Source organism: Hydra viridissima, unplaced genomic scaffold, assembly GCF_058129835.1.
Source record: "Hydra viridissima isolate aposymbiotic clone 2 unplaced genomic scaffold, HvirCarnegie_v1 scaffold_1, whole genome shotgun sequence".
Classification (NCBI taxonomy): Eukaryota; Metazoa; Cnidaria; class Hydrozoa; order Anthoathecata; family Hydridae; genus Hydra; species Hydra viridissima.
In genome coordinates this window covers 15714907-15736731 of record NW_028324300.1, presented here as the reverse complement: position 1 = coordinate 15736731, position 21825 = coordinate 15714907, and the positions used below count along the sequence as shown (strand labels likewise).

Sequence of the window (21825 nt, the reverse complement as noted above, 5' to 3'; positions counted from 1 at the left end):
TCTCCTGTGACGTTCAAGTTTTTACATCAAATTAGCATTTCTGAGCTATTTTTGTTTTTGTTCTTCTGGTAATAAAAACTTGAATGATAATATTCCCCTCCTCCTCCTTCCCCTCTCTTCGCCATTTTTCATTTTGTGTTGTAACATAAAGTTAGAAATCTCTTGAGTGGTGAATAATGAATTCTTTTTAAAAGTAGAAATGTGGTGTTGAATACTAGAGGAACCATGAAGTTAACTGAGCAACTTTTGGCTCGAAAACAAACCATCTTATATGGTGTCAAGCGTGGTAAAGTTCCCGCTGCTCTGCGACCACGTGCACCTCCTCAAAAAAAAGTTGTTGGAAGTAAGTGGATTATTAATTCAATTTTTGATCCTTTTATATTTGCTTATTTATTTGTATTATTATTTGAGAATTTTCCGAAATTACACATTTTATCCAATTTAGCGTCTACGTGTATTGAGCCAATGTCTCGAATGTTCGATTGTTGGAAAATCAACAATTATGGCGCTACAACTTGCTCTGATGAAATTGAAGCTTTTCTCTTGTGCGCCAATGAATCGGTAGGTTGTTGTTATTATCTGTTCCAGTACGGTAAACCAGAGTTGTTAGTGGGTTGGGTTAACCCATGGGTTGGGTTGGGTTGGGTTGGGTTGGGTTGGGTTTGGTTGAGGAAGTATAACCCACTGATAACCCACGCCTTAGCTGCATTTTCATTGTATTTTCGCCGTTTCACCGTTATGTTTATTTCATTATTTGCGCTTAAGATTTAACGGATTTGCTATCGAATGACGCAGTTTTATTAAAGCCAACCGTCGAAATTCGTGATGTGACTGACGGCATAAAAGATATATTTGAAGGTATGGAGAAGGTTACTGAACCAACTATGCAACTAGTAGTTCCGTCTTACTACCTACTGATTAAGCGGCTTCAACCTGCACCAGGATTGACAACAGCAGCAGCAACATTTCGGCAAAAACTCATTAAATACTTAGATTTAAAGTTTTGGACATCTATTAAAGCAATGCATTGGCTATCTTGTTTCCTAGATCCCTCTTTCAGAAATTTTGCATTTATACCTAATGTGACGGCGGCTGACAAAAGATTTAAGCGTGACTTGCTCAATGACGTCGATCAGTGGCTTCTGGCTGAAATGCAGCCCGCTGCTACACAAATTGCCAGGAAAGCAGCAGCAGAAGAATTGATGGAACAAGGTGTCCAACTCCAATTGGAAGCGCCAGCAAAGAAGAGAAGAACGGACCCGTTTGATGAGCTGCGAACAATGCAGTCAACGCGAGATCGGCCACAGACGCAAGACGCGCAATTACATAATGAAGCAACAGTGCTACAGGAGACTTGCCAACATGAACTGTCCAGCTACAAGAGTCTTCGTGTTACTGCTGCGTGCAAGAATCCCGTAACCTTCTGGAAGGACAACGCAGCCGATTATCCCATTCTAGCAGCAACATCTCGCAGACTATACTGCATATCAGCAAGCTCTGCGCAGTCAGAAAGAGACATTTCTTCTGTTGGGCACTCCATTACAGACACAAGGTCGCAACTATCACCGGCTAACATAGAAGCTATCGAATTAGTACGCTGGGGAATGCGAAATGACATGTTTCACTAATATAGTGCTCATTTATGTTAAAGCTGTTCTTTGTTAGTTTGCTTACTAACACATATAGTGACAGTAACTGAGTAACAACATATTATTTGTATCTAATATGGTTGTATAGGCTAGAATGTATTAAAATGTCGCCAATTTAACGGTATAATTATACATGTTTGCATGCACTCCGTGGGTCAACCCATGGGTTGGGTTGGGTTCATGTGGCAGTGGGTTGGGTTGGGTTCATGTGGCAGTGGGTTGGGTTGGGTTGGGTTCAATTTTCTTAACCCACTAACAACTCTACAGTAAACTAAATTAATTTCTTGAGTTTTTTAAAAAATTCATTCCATTGAATCTTCGTGTTCTCTCAATTCTACGTTCTTGCTGTAAATATATAAAAAGCAAAAATAATCTAAGCACCAAAACGGAATTATACTATTGTCCAGCCTGTTTGGATCATAATTGATTCATGAAACTTTGTCCTCTACATTAACCTATTTCTGTGTAAAATTGATAAAAAACTAAATTGATAAAAAAAAGCTACAACTGCACGAACCTTCAACGTTTGTTGTATATTTTTTTGAAATTTAAGAAGAAAATTGTTATGACAATAACTTTATACAACAATTGGATGTCATATATCCACTAGACATTCCCCAAAGTTAAAATTCGAAAAAAAAAAATTTACAAAAAACATTCGTAAAAGAAAGATAAAAATCAGTTTTTTAAAACTAAATTGTTGAAAATTTTTGTTCGTCACTTTTGATTGTAAACTTACAGTTGAGTAATACTATAAGTTAAGTTACAAGTTTTTCTAGACTTATTTTACTGTCATCGTTTTGATTTTATTTTGATGATTTGTTTTTTCATTGCAACATTTTATGATGTCCGACATGGAAAGCAGTGGTTAAATGAGTTGCTGTCGAATTTATGATTTGGTCACACTTTTTAACGAGCTCAGTAATTTAACTGCAGTGAGCATTTTATTTTATTTTAGATCGAAAACTATCATGCGAATAAAGAAAAGAAGAAAGAGTGGAACCAAGAAATGCTTAACGAACTTATAGCCAAATACACTGCTCCCCTCAACAAAGACCAGAAAAAACAGTTTTTTCCTATTCGATAAAGTTCACCGTAGAAGGAAAAAAAAAAAATGTTTTTACTTAAAACTCGTTTTTAATAAATTGCGTTAGTGAGATTTATGAACAAAAATCTTTTCTGCTTGAAAATACTATTGGGAAACGTTTTTTAGACTGCGATTAAAACAGAAAATAATCTTAAGTTATAAAAATTGGTTGTGCGTATTTAAGAAGCAACAACAACAACAAAACTCTGATAATTTTGATTTTTGATTATCAGTTTGATTCTTAAATATCAATAAATGGCTAAAATTCGATGACAACTTTCTTTCGATTTAAAAATTTATTGAAGCGCTTTAAAAATGGTTTTTAAATTTGATTTTTATCATCGATATTTTCTTATCGATACAATGTCATAATCGATTAATCGCTTGATTATAACGTTCTGGTATCGACATGGTTTATATTATTTTCAATTAGTTTAATCGCCATTTATGGCGAATTAACTGAACGTTGACTAGTTATTTTCACACGCGCCCAATTTATTGTTTTTTAAAATTGAATTCTAAAGAAAATAATGACAAAGATGTTGATTACAAATATGAGAAACATGTTTGACCATCTGACAAATGGAATAAAAGTTAGGGCTAACTGCAAAAACAAAAAATTTAAGATGCTAAGGATTAGCTGTAAAGTGGATTATTATTTAATTTGGAAACTCTCATGCGGACTGCACGAGAGGTTCCCTAATTAGTCTTGTTATAAAGTACTTTATTAAAGTAGGAAAACTTTCTGCAGCTGCTTTCACAGCATTTTTTTTTTTTTTTTAGTAAGTTGCTTCTTATTTGACGGCGAAAATCATTTGTTTTTATTCAATCATCTTCAAATTTCAAAAGAAAAAAATCATTCACGTGCAATTAAGCTTGTTTTGATAAAAATGAAAACAAAGCCAAAAAATTTCTAGGCGATTTCAAATGCATAAGAAAAAAGGCGAAGAAAGGTGTCCACATGAAATATTTTACAATAATACATTTATTCTAGTAATTGACCACTTAAGCATGGCATTAAAAAAAATGGCATTCACATCGAAAATTCGTTTGGCTTGTACAACATTAAAAACAGAGTTAAAAGAAAAATGTAATTCTTTGATAAATCATTAAAATAAAATTTGATATTTTGATTATTTGGAGCTTACGTTTGTGGACGAAATTTATTATCTTCTTCGCTGAAGAAAAAGATAAAACAGTAATATGGGAAATGTGGAGTTTTCTTAAAGATGGTAGCCCTTTAAATTTATTTGTTTGTTGTCCTTGTACTTTCTTTTCTTCACAATGCTTTCTGGGAACAACAATTACTTTACAATTAGTTTACGCTATTTAATTTCTTTTTGTTATTGTTTACAAATAGAAATAGTAAATACAGAGGAGGACAAAGTAGTGGAAACACCTTCAAAAATAAACAAATTTCTTCTAATAAGGGATAGGACCTCCTTGAACCCGGAGAGGTATTGACTCGTACGAACTTTGAATGTGTTCTAATGAAATTTTGTCCATTCTTCTATCAAAACTGCATCTAGTTCTTTTAGAGATTTCGGGGGTGGATATCGACTTCTTAAATTATTTTCTAACATACACCACAAATTTTCAATGATTAGGCGATTATGGTGACCAGGTAAATTAAGTTACTTCCTCAGAATGTTCATCATGCCATTCTGAGATTAATTTAGCGATATGAAATGGGGTATTGTCATCCTGAAATATTACGTTGCCTTCCGGGAACAGTTCTAAGACGATTGGATGGATTTGATCCAATAATATAGCCAAATATTCATGGCTATTGATTTTTCCGTGAAGGGGAACAGGGAGGCTGGCTGATTTCCACAATATTACTCCCCAGATCATCACAGATCTTCCTCCGTATTTCACAGTAGGAAAAAAGTTGGGTTTAAGTGCTTCTTTAGGCTGCCTCCAGACGTAAACTCAACAAGTGATTGGAAATAAGATATTTGACGATTCATCTGAGAATATCACATTCTTTCACTGCTCCACGGACCAGTGATTTTTACACCATCTAAACATTTTCTAACGTTTTTTATTGAGAACAAAGGTTTCCGGATAGCAGCCTTTCCATAAAATTTGGCATTATTAAACTCCCGACAAAGAGATTTTATAGAAACTGAATTTTCGAAACTTTAAGTTCAGCAGCAAATTTAACGGCCGTTATTTGGTGGTCCTTGGTGACAATTTGAGTTTGAGTGCGACGGTTCTTATTAGAAACCTTTTTTTTTTCTTTCCAGAATTGCGCTTTGATGACAACATTTTACAGTACTTTTCAAATACTGTCGTTACATTCAAGACTGTACCTCTTGAAATATTTAGCATTTGGAGTATTTTGTTCACGTTTGCTCCTGCCATACAGGCACTAATAATTTGACCTCTTTTGAAATCAGATAGGTCTATCATGTCGAAATAATTTCATTTTTTTAAACCAATTTATTTGAAAAATATTATTTAGAAATATAAACAAAGTATGTTAGAAATAGATGATAAAAATAAAAATATAACGGTCATTGACGGTTTTACAGACACTTGAAACTCAGGTTGCTATTATTAGTGCTATTTCCATTATTTTGTCCAACCCCCCCCCCCCCCCCCCCCCGCTATGTTATGGAGAAAGAAAGGATCTTGAGATTAAAACTTTTTATTATTGTTGGAGGTTAATCGGACCCTGGTTACTAGGTTTTCTTTTTTAAACAGGTTTTTTCGTAGGTCAAGTATAAACTAAAGCTTATTTCAATTACCCTCTAAGTCTGTCAAGTTTTTTTGAAACATGAACAACATTGTTAAACTGAGTTTAAAAATTTCCGGTAAAGTTTGTTATAGTATGGCTTTCTTTGAACACGGACTGGAAGATTGCTGGATTTTTTCTTGTGCAGATATGACTGCTTATATATGAAACTTCAACTTTACGCGCATTCAAAGAAACACCGAGTAAAATTGATGTTTGCTTTCTTATTTTTAGCTACAACACCAAAATCTGTATCACCGCTTACATTAAAAGCTCTGTCACCAATTAAATCAAATGTTGTGTCAAAAGCTGTGTCATCCGTTACCTTAAATGTTGTGTCATCAATCACTTCAAAAGCTGTTTCATTGATCACATCAAAAGCCGTGTCACCAATCACAGCTAAAGTTGTGTCATTAGGACAAACCCCACTAGCAATTCCGCTTTCTTTCACAGCTGCTAAGCTTGTACTGGTTACAAGTACGTCAAACAAAACTTCTCGCACATATGATAAGGTTTCTTTAGTCTAACTCAAAGCCGTATTGAGGATTTCAAAAGCTGGGTCTTTTGTGTTATATTTCTTTTTTACTTGAACTTCAGCTCCAACAACATTTTGCAATCCTTTACCTTGCTATCTGCTGTCGTGTAGATGCGCTAGTTAAGACATTGCAGGCGGGTTGGTAAAAAGCAACATCCCGAAATTAATTCTGCTTACTATGGGCGACAGAACTACATTAGAAAGAATTACATTTTAAAGATTTGCTCGATGGATTAACGAACTTTAACAACCATCCAGTTAAAGCGACATTCTTTGTATCCATGGATAACAATAATAATAGTTTAGTCAAGGCAATCCAAAAGTGTGTTAAATATTTTTGATTCTTGAAATTTTAGAATTTTGTAAAAACTCTCGTTGGTTTGTTTTAGCCTACGATCTAATCCTATTATATAACCCGATTGTTATTTTTAAGGACACGAAACTGCCGATCTTTCGATAACTTACAGATTTCCCGAAGAGTGTAGGAGTCAAAACGTAAGTATCGTGGTAGTTTCTGTGCTGTAATTTTTATGAAATTGTTACATGAATTTATATCCAGTAACACTTTTAGTTTCAAGTTGAACTTTTACAAGCCATTATACGCAGAACTCTAGTTTGAGGTTGTTAACCAGATGAAGACCCTTCACCAAACGGTTAATGCAACTATACGTGGATGGAGAAATCCGTTTCTTGAAAACACCGAAAATACGTCTATAGTTTTAGCCCATAACGACTTCTTGTATAACACCACATTTGGTACATCCGGAGAACTATGGTGGCCGTTTACTTTGGACTATCTACTGTCCTCAGAATGTTACATGTGCAACTGTCCTAAAAGTAAAAGTTCATGTTTCATTGTTATATAAAGTTCTCTTAAAAATCTGTTTTATTTGGGTGGAGGCAACAACTTAACTTTGTTCTTCTCACAGATTTTTGTTTTGGTTTGTAGGAGATTCTATTTATTCCATGTCAGTGAGACCAAGTATGAGGCTTGGGAACAATCATTGACGAATATCAAGATACCGGTGACGAAGAAATTTTAATCATGAGAAATTTTAGTATCCACAACCAGAATAATAGGTAAGCTTTTTTGAATACGGCCGCCTCTTTTGGTTCGATAAACGCGCCATTCAGAAAAACCGGTGAGATAATTTTAATTTATAGAAAGAATTTTAATTTATGCAAGAAGATTAAGTATCAAAAATAGAAAACAAAATAAGTTGTTAAACGAAAAGCAAGAACGTGTTTAATTTTCCTTTCCAGCTCTCATCCGATTTATAAGTGACCCCAGGAATATAAAGACATGTACTTTGTGACAGCTCAACACCCGTTCGATGAATACAATCCCTGGTTGGTCTTTACAAAAACCCGTTTTCGTGTCGCTAATTTTGTGTGGAGTACTAGAAAGAAATCCTTGGATGGTGTGCAATCTTTCAATCACAATTTTTGTAGTTTTAATCATTTTTTAACGACTCTATGGAAGTTTTCAAACTACATTTGGCTTATTATAGTAGCTCGTGTATTAGTAGCTTGCGTACCTTTTTTTTTACAAAAACTATTTAGATAAAAATAGATTTATCAAGGTAAAATTTTCATTCTGTATCAGTATTTTTTTGCGATTCTATAGTATTTAGATTATTTACAACAACAACTTACGTTAAAAAAAAAAGCAAATGAAAAGTTTACGGGTTAGTTATGGATAGCATAATAATTTTTTATGATCTAAAAGTATGTAAGTATATGCACCCTAAAATTACGTGGGAAGGTAGTGCAAAATGATCACCCTAACAAAAAACTATTCATATGACCCAAACGATGTTATTTTTTTAAAGTACGTATAATTCAAGATCAGCTGACTGACTATTTGCCGCTAATTTTTCAATACAAATAATAAAAAAAACACAAATACAAACAATAAGTACAAGTTGACAAAGTTCTCAGTGCAGTATAAACATTCCGCATCACCTGAATAAATTTCTTCACCCAGAGACAGAGTTATTACAAATTTCTATGTGATTTTTTTCTTAAGGACTCTTCCCTTTCATTAATATTTGGAACCATTTAGCCCGCGTTGTTGGTAACATGTAATGAAAGTTACTTTGATTTTATTGTAAAGCCTGCCAAAAAGGTTTCTATGCAAGTTACAGAATAAACCTTATTTTAGTGCAGGATTAAACTTTTTAGTACTGTAATGAAGATGGGTTTTAACTTACTTCAGATACCTCGGAGCCTAAAAAAAAGGTAAAAATCTACATAAAGTGACGCAGTGGTTAACACAAAATGTTGCTGTATCCTTAAAGAATATTTTTAATGCTAATTTCACTTGGTGGCAGAATTAATAACGTACTAAATAAATGAAGGATTGTTTTACCCCAAAAGATTATTTTGCGCTCTTTCCCTAATGAATGAATGAATAAAAAAAAAAAGTTCTATAAAATATTTAAAAATTTCAAAAACATTAAAAAGGTAAAAATTTAATAAAGTTATGTAATAAATTTAAATTACTGTTTGGCTGCGTTAATCTATTGTTCAAAATTATAAATCGTTTTCCTATAATCCTCTAGAAAGGGTAGATCATGTCCCTTTGACGATCATGCCTCCTCCCTCCCCCCCCCCCCCGAGCCATCAGTCTTTTCTCTCACTGCTTTATAATTTAAAACTGTTTTGATTTTCTATTTGGTATCTGTCAAGAAAAGATGATTTGTAGTATAAGTTAATAGTAATTTCGATCCTTATCATTATTATGCGTTTTAAATGTAATTTTTTTTCTCCTTGTTGTGAATAAGAAGAAAATGAAGAAGAAGAAAATGAAGAAGAAGAAAATGAAGAAGAAGAAAATGAAGAAGAAGAAAATGAAGAAGAAGAAAATGAAGAAGAAGAAAATGAAGAAGAAGAAAATGAAGAAGAAGAAAATGAAGAAGAAGAAAATGAAGAAGAAGAAAATGAAGAAGAAGAAAATGAAGAAGAAGAAAATGAAGAAGAAGAAAATGAAGAAGAAGAAAATGAAGAAGAAAGCTGGAAAACAAAGAGCGTTAATGTAAGTGTCATTTACCACCCACTGCCAACCTAGTTTCACTAAGATTTACTGTATTTTTTAGTACATTAAAATGCATAAAAATGTTTAATGAAAGTATTTTTAAGAAATGAATTTGTTTATTAATATTATTCTCGGAAGTTTTTTCATCGTCAGTATAAAAAATTTTCCGTCAAACCCCCCCCCCCCCCCCACCACCACCACCACCACCATTTTACAAAATTGTCCAGCAACCCCACCATTTTAACATATTTGTATGGCATTTTAAGTATGATTCGTTAATCAGATTAAAAATTTCGAAAATCAGATTTAAAATTTTTTTTTTCGTAATAAAGATATTTTTTCGATGTTTTATAAGAGAGTTTTTTGTTAGGATATATTCTACTCAATTTCATTAAGATTCGTGAGGGAAAAGGTATGTGAACTATTTATCTTATATTTAAACAAATAAAATCATATTTCTAAATAATAATTTTTTGACGTAATGTATGAATGCTATTGCTCAACACGAATGATATTCGTGAGTCATAATTTAAAAAAGTTACACCAGGCGAAACAAATCTTCATATTTATCCTTGAACAACCGAGACAAAAATAAATTATTTCGAAAAATTAATTCGACTTAAAATATAATTCTGCTTTGATTAACTTAATTATTTATTTTAGGTTTGTCTTGGGAATATTTTAAGAAACCCACATGAAATGAACATGTTTATTTTCATAACTCTTTGCATTTTAATCCTGCGTATAGAAAGTTACGATTCGCTCGGTAGAAGAGGAGGGTTTGTGTGACGAAATTGAAAAATAGTCGTACAAAAATAAAAAAAAAAAAAAAAAAGAGAACCTATTTAAATTTGTATTGAAATCGAATTGTTCAATTTTAATAAACAATTCAACTTTTAAAATATAAGTTAGGAGATAATAAATTTAGGGGTACGAATTATAAGAGATACGCTTGAACCTTTTTTTGTAACATTTTAAGATTTTTAGTAGCGTTGAGTCTTTTAACATACAACTTTACCTTTAAAAAGGAAAGAAATCAACATTTTTAATTTCGAAATTTATTTTTTTTACACTTCGGGAGAATAAAGTTAATAAAGTTAAAACGTATATACAATTCTACTATAATACAAAGGTTCATAAAAACTTCATCGTTCCAACTTTATAGAATAACTGAACTTTTTTTTGAAGAACTGCTCGACAGTATAAAATAATCTAAAATTTCTGTGTGCTTTAAATCGATGGCCAATTGAAACGGCGTCTTGCTTCCTGAATCCAACTGTACGTCAGCCGATGCTTTTACCAAGAGACGAACAAGAGCAAGGTTTTTTTTATATATAGCCACATGTAAAGGCGACAGTCCGCGAGAGTCGACGATATTTACGCTACTATATAGGGGTATAAGATATCCCACTGTATTGATATTGTTTGCAAGTACTGCAGCATGCAGCGGCGTCCACCCCTCTATGTCAGTTCGATCAATGGGAAAACCCTGCTTTAACAACGTATAACAACATCGCGAGCATCCTTTATATGCGGCTTGATGAACAAGTGTCTTTATTCCTGGAATATCTGTAGTATCTAGCTTGTTAAGGGTATATTTAAGTTTGTCGCACTCGTCGTTAATTATAAAGCGAAGTAATTGTTCCACTATGAGCGGCTGCTCTAGCTCTGTTAATGAATGCAAATTTTTTTGAATTGTTCGTTTATATTTTTTCTCTTCCACTGCAGATACTTTTCTGTTTATCAAAGAAGAAACCAAACCCCAAGCTTTACGTTTTGATGGAGTATCCGAGACTGATTTATCAAAGCTTGAAAAACTCTCGTTTAATTGCGGCGGACTGACCATGGAAAATCTTTTTCTAAGATTATTTGGTATTATTGAGCTTTTTGCTTGCAAAGAAATCTTTCTGGATTTGTTCATTCTTTGAACTAAAACAGGATCAGTCGTTTCTTTTTTAGGTTCGTTATGAAAAGAATTGCTTTGAGGGACGAGTATCTTATCTTCAAGGGAAGAAAGTTGGTATTTTTCTTCTTGATTTGCAGACGACATAGAGTTTAGCGCATTTAAACCGTCAGAATGACATAACGTCTTTGAGGCTTGGCGCAACTGAATGTTTACATATGATACTTCACGTGGGCTACGCTCAGTATCTTCTCCTGAAAACTTTCTCTGTCTTTGTAAACTTGGTTTACAACTCAGAATTGGCTTTTTCGCTTTTTCATCAGAGCTAACGAAACTTATTTTCATCGACGGTTGTCGCATAACAGTTATTAAAACCTCTTTCTTATTCGCAACTTTTTTTACCTTATTCGATTTGTACAATATTACACCTCCCATTTTTATAGCGCTTGTAAATGCTTTGTTCGCTTGAGCTATTTTAAAAATTCAGATAAACTTGCGCAAATTAGTTTAACACGCTGATGTTTGCGGATGACAGGTTTTTTAAAAACTTCCTATTACTTTGAGTTGACTAATTATCGAAGTATGTTGCCAAGATTTATTTTTTCACTTGATGGCAATCTGTTTTGCACACTTTTTTTATTACCCATAACGATTAACTTAAAAATAATCGTTTGCCAACTGTTTTTACGTTTTATTGGATTTTTATAAGACTTTTTTTTTTTTTTTTTTTTTTTTTAAATAAAAAATTAAAAGGAATTTTTAAAAATATTTTTAAAAAATTAAATTCGATCAATAGATTTTTCATTTCAACGAATTCACTTTTTTCTTTGTTTATACGATTATTCATGACGATTTGCGTACTTGAATCCTATACGTATCGTCCCGACGTCAATCTTTTTTTCTAAATTCCATTTATTTAAATTTTAAATGACTAAATGTTAAATATTTACAAAAAAAAATTTAATACGAATTTCATTTTATTAAGTGGCCTCTTAGTCAACTATCAATAAAACCCTTTTTAAATCCCCCATGCGCATGCAAATCTATTTCCAAAATGTATCCGAATTAGGTTTCAGAAAAACAACTGCTCTCTATCACTTTTAATTTTTTAAGTTTTCCTTTAAAACAAACAGATGGAAATCTTTTGTCTTTCTTAAATTCTGAGCTAAAAGTTTTTCTATAAAAATTTTAATTTAATGGGAAAAAAAATAAAAAAATGATGGTGTGCACCAAACCGTAACAATTTATGACATCGTTAAGTAAAAAGTAACTTTGTGATTGGCGGTTTTTGCGCAATCAAACTTTAATTCTCCATAAAATTTTGCGAATAAACCAAACTTTTCCCACATTTTCAGTGTTGCAAATAAAAGATTACTACTGTACCAAAAAATCTCATGGAAACGGGAAGTTTTACCACAGCAAAAACTAAACTTTTCTCCAATATTACTTCTGTGGTAATAATTTACATTGTAAACTTAAGGGGAACATTGAATTAAAGGAATGGAACACTGAAGACAGTTTGTCTGTTACTTACCAATAAAATGTCTTATCCTTTAAAAAAGTGAAGAATTCTTTTGCAACTGTTAACATTTAAAAGAATTCAAAATTGAAGGTGTGGTCATTGTTTGTCTAAAGCTACATAATTGGAGTTTTTTTTTTTAAAAAAAAAATTTGCTGCCTAATTTATGAAATTTTTTAATTTGATAACTTGACCAGATTGATCACATAATGACAAAAATGTAAATAACTGTTCAAATAAATGATTTAAATGAATAAAAAGACTTATAAAAAAGTTAAAATTTTAAAATGCTAAACTAAGATCGGCGCAATTATTTTTAGCAGTTTTGCTTTAGAATTTTCTCGAAACACCGTTTTTTTAAAAAAACGCTATCGTTGGATTGAAATATCCCGGTGTAGTATGAGATTTTTAACTACTTATATTATTTAACGAAAAGTAAAAATCTTATATTTCATTACTACTTTTCAGTAATATTCCAATAAGCAACTTTTTTTATTCCTTAAGTGAGATTTTTACTACCTATTTAAAAATTTTTTTAGTTATGTCAAGTACTGCCACTATGCATGCGCAATGCAATACTATGCATGTGCAATAATGTGACAGTTTTATAAAAGATAAAACCTTAGTAAAAGTTGACAAAGCCAATATTCGAAGAAAACTGGAACCTTTCATAATAGAAATTCTTTGAGTACATCTGATAGTAAAATAGTTTTATATTTTTGAAAATTAAAACTTTGTTACTAGACTTTGTTAAAATAATTTGTTCTATCGACCTGTTTCTAAAGTAATCATATTAATTTATTTGCTAATGATTTAGTTGATATATTTCATGTAAATTGATTGCACAATCTTTTTTCATGCATTCACTAATCATCATTAAACAAAAAATTTTAACAAAGGAAACGATTATCAACTTTTTTGTATAAACATAACACTTGTCTAAACATTCTGAAATACATTTTCTGTATTATTACGTTTTTAAAATATTTCCAAATATACATACTTTTTTTAAAATTATAATCATATTGCTTGTCTCAAAATTAAAATGCAACTTTTGTTTAATCATTTTTATGATTCCTTTCATAAGGCATTCATCCTCTAATAATGGTGGAGATTAATAAAAATGAAAACGTCATTTTTTCAAACTGACGATGACGCATTTATCATTATTTGAAAAGTAGTATTTACATTTGAAAAATAAACAAATTAATCAATCTATCGGGGGTACAAATAAATTTTGATTGCATAACTAACATTAAATTGCGTCGGACCATCTTTTAACTATATACAGGTTAAAGCGTTATCATTTCACGCTAAAAATCAGTAAGTGTTTTTGTCGTTGAAGTGTAAATAACATACTTTGTGCTCTAACTATGTCAACCTTTCATGCGAACAAAACACAATTTGTGGAAAGCGCTGCTTTTTTGTTTTAATTTGAAGAAAATTCAGCTGATGGACATCGGTTGCTGCGTGAGGCATGGGAACGCGCTTCATCAATGAAAGCATATGAGTACTACTTACGGCGTTTTGTAAGTAACAATTTTGACACAAGTATTCTCTTGTTGACGCAAATGTCTTCTTGTAAGAGCACCGATTTCAAGTCACTGGATTTTCTGTCACTGGATATTACATTTTAACATGTAACAGAATGTTAGGCTCTCGATAGAAAGATTTTGATTTTGTAGCTGTAGGTTGTGAATGGAGGTTGTGAAAATTGCTTCATTACGGGCTGGATATTTCCTGCTTACCCTCTTTTGATGCCTTTCTTCATACGTAAATTTATGATGAGTTATAGTTATTTGTAATGATGCCACAGCATACTTACGTAAGAATCATCTAGTTATTCAATAAGATAAGTTTTAAATTAATTATATAATTAATTGCTAAACAAATGAAACGCTTTTTTTTGCACATAAGAAAAAAAAATTATTATCCAAAGTTTTATTTGGTTCGGTATTTTGTTTTCAAAAAAAATACCATCTTGCAACGTAATTTCAGCCACTATTCAGTACGCTACGTTTCAGTAACGATTGGTACGAAATGCTGTGTAGCTGCTATGTTGCATTTGTAGGGTATAATCATAATAATAATCATATCTCTTATGAATCCATGATAATATCATATCTCTCATGAATCAAAGGCTTTATTTGACATAAAGCCATTAATATTACAACAGAATATATCCAAAATTGATTCTTTTAACTTGAAGCTAGTGCATTCCATCCTCAAGCAATAGTAGAGCTTCAGAATCAGTTAAATTGACGTACATTAGTAAAGGTGTTAAATGATGCTGTGCTGGAATGGCCATTCATTATTGGTGTGTTATTTTCAATGTGAATTAAAAATCGAACGGATTTTCACATCTTTTAGAACTTTATCAGTGAAAAGTTCTTCTCTTTGATAAAGTTCTTCATCTTTTAGTTAAATTGTAATTTCATTAAAATTTGATTAAATGTAACATCAAAGAATATAATTAAAATTGACACAAAGGTGTTGTTAAGAAATCATAAACACATCGAATGAGCTGAAAATATTCGAATGAGCTGAAAATATTCGAATGAGCTGAAAATATTCGAATGAGTGAGAAAGTTTCTAATGAAAGAATTGCATAACATGCTTCAATTAAAATGCTAAACTTGACATCTGAAAAGTTTGAATTTGGTATAAAACAAAACTTATTGTCTTGCCCCAGGAGATTTTTCTTTTAGGGCAATTTCTTTCACCGTGATTGGAAGTAAAAATCAACGCAAGACAGTGGGAGAAAAAATTGTAATCCATATGTGAAACCAATGAAGTTGATGAGTGTTTTTATAATATGACAATTATATTTGTAAATGAAAGTTTGATGCTTGATGATGCAACTTGGATAACTGATGTAGAGAACTGCAGACCATTTTAATTTTATGTTTGACAAAAACTTTTAAACTTTCTTGCTTTTTTCTGGGTAAAAACTCTCACGGAACTCTATTGGTCTTTTAAATAGCAAATACCTTTATAATATTGATTATTACTAAGGTGTTCGCCATTTAATGGACACTTAGCAATTATATGTTTCAACCATAACAGTGACAGCTATGTACTCAGATTGTTTAAGCGCCAATCACAGTTGCAAATGCAGGCTATCATTTACAATAGTTTGTTTAGTTCTTCTTAAAAGCAATTTTCTATAATTTCGTTGTTCAAACATTCAATTTAAAAGACCTGCTAAGTATCTTTCTATGACTTTTTTCATTTTTTCCATTTTTTTTTTATTATATAGAGACAGAAAAATTGTATAAAATAAAAATAAAAACATTTTGCTTTTCCGACGGAGAATGAAAAATGTTTTTTTTTCAGCAATATCTGTTTCAAAAATGTTGCAAAAATGTTTCAGAGCTTTTACTCTTGATTTGTGCAACACATAACATTAACGTTTTTTTTTTTTTGTTTTTGTTTTTTTTCAAAAAAGCTATTTTTGAAAAAAAAACAAACAGATATTGCTAAAAAACAGATGTTGCTAAAATACCGGAAAACTAAAATGTTTTGAAAATCGTTAAAAAATTAATTAAAGTTTTAAAGATAAAAAATTGTTCTTTTGTATTTTTAGTATTTACGGAAGATGAACACGACAATCGTATGAAATTTATGAGTTCGGCAATACGCAGTTATATGGTTAAAGTTGTTATTTTTGTTCAGCATTTTTGTTGCACACTGTAAACCGTGAAAACAGGGAGTAAAAATTTAATGAATGAAAGAAAAATGCAAGATTTTTACTGAGGAGTAAATAAATATCATTTAATTCCCAGATAAAAAAAATGGGTGTAAAGATTGTAATTATTTTTTTCGCAAATCTTCATTGTAAATTTGTTATTTGTTATGTTAATTAAAATTATTTTGAATATTCAAAGTAAACTTAATGGAATGCAAAATGCTTCCACGTGAACAACAGCTCTACTTTTCTTTACTAAAACGTAAACCATCTCTCCCCCTGGTGAAATTTTAAGTTCGTAATTATAACGTTCGGTTTTGTAGTCGACGAATTTTTTACAGTTCATTTCAATCAATCCTACAATTTCAAGAGTCTCAAGATTAATGATCAGAATGTGATTTTTAGATGACCAAATAAAGAGTTTCCAGGTTGTCTTGCAAACTTCAATACAGTACTGATTTTCGTTCGGAGTGTTGAAATAAGTTTTGTATTGCTGAAAAATTTCTCTACATTCGAGAGTTTTTAAAAGTTGACATATTCTACCTTCGTGGGTTCCTCTACAAATTATGATTTTGTCCAATGTCATCTCAGGTAAAAGCCATTCTGTGACAACCCACACAGATTTTTGCGCCATTTTGATAAGATAAGCATCAGCTGGATGCTCAAAGTATACTAAATTAGATAAATCTTTTATGATGTTTTTTGTGTTATACAACATGGTGGTGGGTGAAAAAAACGTTGACAGTCTTAAAGAAGCATCATTTACAGAAAATACCGAGTCAGTGAAGTCACTATCTTGAATTGTTATCACAACATTTCTTGCATGTGTGGATATAACATAAGGTATTTCGCTTATGTCAAAACCGATATCAGTCTTTTTAAAGTTTGAGAGACATTTATCCATGATCAAAGTAGAAATGTAACCCTCACATGGCCAGATGATGTAGAGAACATCTTCAGCAAGAGCAATCTTAAACTTAAACTCCAAGATGCAACGAAGTACAAAAAGATGGTCGTATTTTCTTACTAAGAGGGTCTTAAAATCGACGTAAAAAATGTTCATTTTCACAACATTATGCTTCTCATTGGTTGCGTATGTGAACGTTAAAAGAGCAGTCCCTTTTTCGTTTGTTACACATTTATGGAAGACAGTGTTCGACATTTTTAAATACTTAAATGAAACCTGCCTGAAACTAGTGACGTCTTCGTTTGGAATAAGGTGCTCCTTTGTCAACCCATTGGTTGACTGACATTCAATTATTTTATTGGTCAAATTTAGTAAGATTTCTTCGTCAGTTGTTTTACCTCGAGTTTCTTTTACGCATGTTATTTCCCAGCCACTGGATAAATGAGTATAGAGTTCTTTTAAGTTATGATAACTTCTCTCTAACGCTGCGTATTTTCTTGGATTGATTTTAACTGTGGAGTGTATAGGCTTTAATATAGGAATTAATCGACCGTCGTTGAGTTCTTCGCGTAAAAGGACTTCAGAGTAACTTCTCGTCATTTTCTCTTTGTTAACCGTGGTTAAGGCGCCATCTTTACAAACTTTATATATTGATCACTGGACTTAAATTTAAAAAATTGTATTTGTGAAAAGCAAACAAAAAAAAGTAAACCTAAAAAGATAAACGAACCAAAGAGATTAAGGATTATATAAAACCGTAAGGTAAACAGGCTCTGAATATATATGTAACTAAAAAAATGAACACAATTTTTTACAAAAAACTTAACTTGCAAATTTATCCAAAGAATTTAAAATTACGCCAAAATATCTTGACGTTTTTAACTAAACAAGTTTATTCGCGAATTGATGTTGAGTAACAGAAGCAAGAAAAGCTGTTTTCTGAAACAAATGTTGACTAAAACAACAAAAAATAGTTTATATAAGTCGCTCGTTGTTATAAATTTCAGTTTCAAAAATCTAAAAATTTCACTTTAACTGTGTTTGTAAACCTTTCGATCTTTCGAAATTAATAAATTCATAAAGGATGCAGGAAGTAATTTAAAACTCAAAGATTTCAAAACTCAAAGGGATGATGATATATGTCATCATAGTCGGAGATCAACGTTGATTGTGATAAATTGAACCAATTATCAAAATGTTTAAAGAAATAGCGTTAAGTGAATAACATAATTACTAAACATATAATTACCAAACAATATTAATCGACAGTTCAATCAACAAACAAGGTTTGGCGAAGTTTAACTTTGATGCTATTTTGTTTATAAACTGTTATAGATAATCCTTTTGTTCTCGAACACGTCATATTCTCGTTCTTAAAAAGGAATTCGTCATAATCTCGTTACTTCTCGAAAAGAAATTCGTCATAATCTTATTACTTCATGAATAAAAATTCGCTATTATCTCGTTTACCTTATAAAAATCATGATTATCTCGTTTAAATGTTAAAGTTAATTTTTTTGTAATACTATTTTATTGGTACTGTGTTGCAATACCAAGAAAATAGGTACATCATCAAAAACTGGTTTCTGTAGTTATACTCAGCATATAAATTGTTCATGTAACAACATATACACACCAGCATCAGGCGCGGATCCAGGAATTTGTAACTGTAAGGCCAAATTTTATTCTCACAGTTGAAATTTCGATTAAAGATCGAAACTTTAATATTTTTTTACAGCATTTATTGATTGAATAAAACGTCGGTAACGTATAATAAGAGCCGTTGTGCCCATAGCAGGAATCTCTAAATCCAAGATCAGTAAATTACGTCAGACATATTTAAATTTTTAGGGATATTCCTTAAGCGAAAAAATCCAAAACTGACGTGAATGCCGTTAAATTTAAACTATATGACCATTGCCACAATGGCCAGTCCTTAGATCCGCGCCTGAGAATATATAGTAAATGTTATTGTTTTCCCAATAGGGAAAACATTAGGTATATTAACGGTAAGAGGGGTAATGTGTCACCTTTCTTTTGTGTTATTCACAGGTTTTTGCAGGGTGAAATTCATTGATTTGGTAATATACATATATATAATATACAGGGGATGCACAATATACATATATACGATATACAGAGATACACAATTAAAATAGAAATAACCTTCTATTTAAAAAAAGAATTTAAAAATTGTAAGATTTAACAATATTTTTTCTAATATCAATAACACCCAACAACAGTAACACTTCCTTGCGATTTTTTATGATTCACATTTTGTATTATTATGACCACATAGATTTTATCAAGAAGCTTTTTAGACTTGTACACATCAATTTTCAATTCCTATCATTTAGAGCCATATGCCTCTTTAATAAATCCGTTTCTTCTTTGAAAAAAAAACTAATTTTTCAATGGGTTCTTAATGCAGCTGGAGTATAAAAAGAAATAACCATTGAATCTTCTCAAAAAAAAAAAATAATCTCATTACTTTTATTAAGTTTTCTCTTTTTTTTTTATAGAAGTCAACTTTTCCGTCCGAATGTAAATGTAATCGGATTGCGCGGAAGCAATCATGGTAAGTGGCAATAAAAACTGACAATACATAACGTTCCTATATGACACAATTAACGGCTTTAAATCAGAAATGTTTGTAAATACAATTTAACGATATTTGAAGGCTTTTCATGGATTATGATTGAGTAAAAGTTGAACGCTAATAATTTATAGAAGGAAGCTTTTTTTTTTTTTTTTTTTTTTATTATCAAAGAGAAGATTTATAAAGTTTATAACAACCTTGTGTTTGCTTTAAGAAAGTAAAAGTAAACGGAAGACAGTACTATTGCAAATTTTGATTAATCATCATCATATCTTCGTCGATCTCTTTTTTTTTTTTGTAAATTTGATGTTTCAATTATTGCATGTTGTTGTTTTTCCGTCAGGTCGGTAGGTTTTTTAGGATCAGTTTTTTTTTAGGTGGCAAAACTTTGTTTTGTTTAGAAAGTTTCTAATCCCTAGAAGAACCTTTTTGAAAGTCATTTCAATTCGGGATTACAGCTCCCTTTACATTAATTTACAGTGGATGAAACTTCATCTTTTTATTTTAGTAGCCAGTCTGTCTATTAGACATTTAAATAAGCTCATGTTAAGACTATTTATTTTCTAACTCAATCTTACTATTTTGATAACAAACATAGCAGTGTTCTTAATGTTTCGTCTTTTTAAAAGTTAAGAAACAGTTCTTAATTTTTAAAATTTACAATTTTGTTATATGCCTTATGAAGACATTGCCAAAAGCTGTTACAATATTTATATTTTAATATTTAATTTTAAAAACTTTTATATTTTTAATTTTAATATTTAATTTTAATATTTAATTTTAAATTTCAATTTTAATATTTAAATATTTAAAATTTAAAATATTTAATATTTAAAAATATTTAATATTTAAAAATTTCAATTTTAATATTTAATTTTAAAAACTAAATTTTAATTTCGATTTATCCAATACTTTCTTTAATAAAAAAACATCTCAACTTTATTACTCGTTATTTAATTACGAGCTAAAAAGTTGAATCATTTGAAATAAATCGAATTTAAAATAATTTTTATAATGACGTCATTAATATTGAGAACACAAAAGTCAAAGAGTTCAATACATTATTACTTAAAGGTCTTTGCTGCTTCTCTTTTTAAACTTTGTTCATCAGCCTAATATTTTGAATGATGACTTTCAGTTTTAAACAAACAAGCATGAGTTAAAGTGTATCTAGATGCTTTTACTTTTAAAAAATGCGGGAAAAAAAAAAAAAAAAACAGCCATAAAAATTAAAACAAAGAAATTGCTATCGAACAAATTAAATCAAAATTTCATTTGATGTCATTTTGATTTTAATTTATTGGATTGAAATGGTGGAAGAGATTAACTTTGTTCAGAAATATAAAAGTCTACTTTATACATCCACATAGACCATTTACGCAGCTACATTTTCTAACTACTGGATCTCTGTTAATGGCATAATATTTTCCGTTGAAGCGTCGATACCATCAAAGGGATTTTTACATATATTTAAAATATATGTAAGGGAAAATTTTTAATTGAGCAATTTAACCACTTCTTAACCTTTAATCGAGCAATTAAACCACCTCCTTAACCTTTAGAGCGAAAGCTTAAGCTTTCAATATATTACCTTTTTTTTTTTTTTTTTTTTTTTATAGATAAATGTGTGATGATAAGTGCAAAATATTTTTTTTGCTTATCAAGCCAAAATTGACTTTTCATTAACGAAGGGCTGGATAAAATTTAACTTTAAATACAAAAAACTAAAAATTGTACGGTATTCATTTCTTCCCTTATAATTAAAGCTGTTTTAGTAGATTCCTTTTTCTTTTATTGAACTTTCATCAGAAAAATATTAACAAAATTATTGATAAAAGTACAAAGTTATCTTTTTACGGCGAGAGGGGTCGAAACTGCAGTGTGGAAAGAGAAAACTTTTTTAACCAATATCTCCAGCGCCACTTGGTTGTTCAAATTTCCCTTTTTTCTTGGTGGTAATATTTTCTCTCAGAATTATAAAAATCAAGCAGTTATGACACACATGATAGCATGATGACGTAGTCACTTGGTTAAATTTATGTGAATTACCCAAGATACAACTAAAAGAATTTTTTTTTTAAGTTTAATGTTATTTTTTTTCTAGAAGAAACATTTATAATGTATAGGAAGCTGTGACTACCCCTGTAAAGTTCTTTAATAA

At 30.8% G+C, this 21825-nt stretch overlaps 3 protein-coding genes across 3 annotated transcripts; 1 reads left to right on the top strand and 2 right to left on the bottom strand.

Annotated features, from left to right (window-relative positions):
• Positions 1-116: 116 nt before the first annotated feature.
• LOC145187830 (uncharacterized) lies at positions 117-2822 on the top strand. The gene is made up of 3 exons (XM_090073419.1): positions 117-343; positions 446-561; positions 2608-2822. The coding sequence occupies exons 1-3, from the start codon at positions 226-228 to the stop codon at positions 2734-2736; spliced, it is 363 nt and encodes a 120-aa protein (XP_089929545.1). The 5' UTR covers positions 117-225; the 3' UTR covers positions 2737-2822.
• A 7274-nt stretch (positions 2823-10096) lies between these two features.
• Positions 10097-11448, bottom strand: LOC145187918 (uncharacterized). Its single transcript, XM_080064439.2, has one exon. The coding sequence runs from the start codon at positions 11384-11386 to the stop codon at positions 10208-10210; it is 1179 nt and encodes a 392-aa protein (XP_079920565.2). The 5' UTR covers positions 11387-11448; the 3' UTR covers positions 10097-10207.
• A 4768-nt stretch (positions 11449-16216) lies between these two features.
• On the bottom strand, positions 16217-17665 carry LOC149893552 (uncharacterized). The gene has a single exon (XM_090069038.1). The coding sequence runs from the start codon at positions 17663-17665 to the stop codon at positions 16352-16354; it is 1314 nt and encodes a 437-aa protein (XP_089925164.1). The 3' UTR covers positions 16217-16351.
• Between the last annotated feature and the right edge of the window lie 4160 nt (positions 17666-21825).

What these genes read in the sequence shown, in the direction of transcription:
- LOC145187830 (XM_090073419.1), top strand. Translation starts at nt 226, where the DNA reads ATGAAGTTAACTGAGCAACTTTTGGCTCGAAAACAAACCATCTTATAT. An exon ending in TCAAAAAAAAGTTGTTGGAA is followed by an intron (nt 344 to 445) that starts GTAAGTGGATTA and finishes TATCCAATTTAG; the next exon opens with CGTCTACGTGTATTGAGCCA. An exon ending in TCTTGTGCGCCAATGAATCG is followed by an intron (nt 562 to 2,607) that starts GTAGGTTGTTGT and finishes ATTTTATTTTAG; the next exon opens with ATCGAAAACTATCATGCGAA.
- LOC145187918 (XM_080064439.2), bottom strand. Translation starts at nt 11,386, where the DNA reads ATGGGAGGTGTAATATTGTACAAATCGAATAAGGTAAAAAAAGTTGCG.
- LOC149893552 (XM_090069038.1), bottom strand. Translation starts at nt 17,665, where the DNA reads ATGACGAGAAGTTACTCTGAAGTCCTTTTACGCGAAGAACTCAACGAC.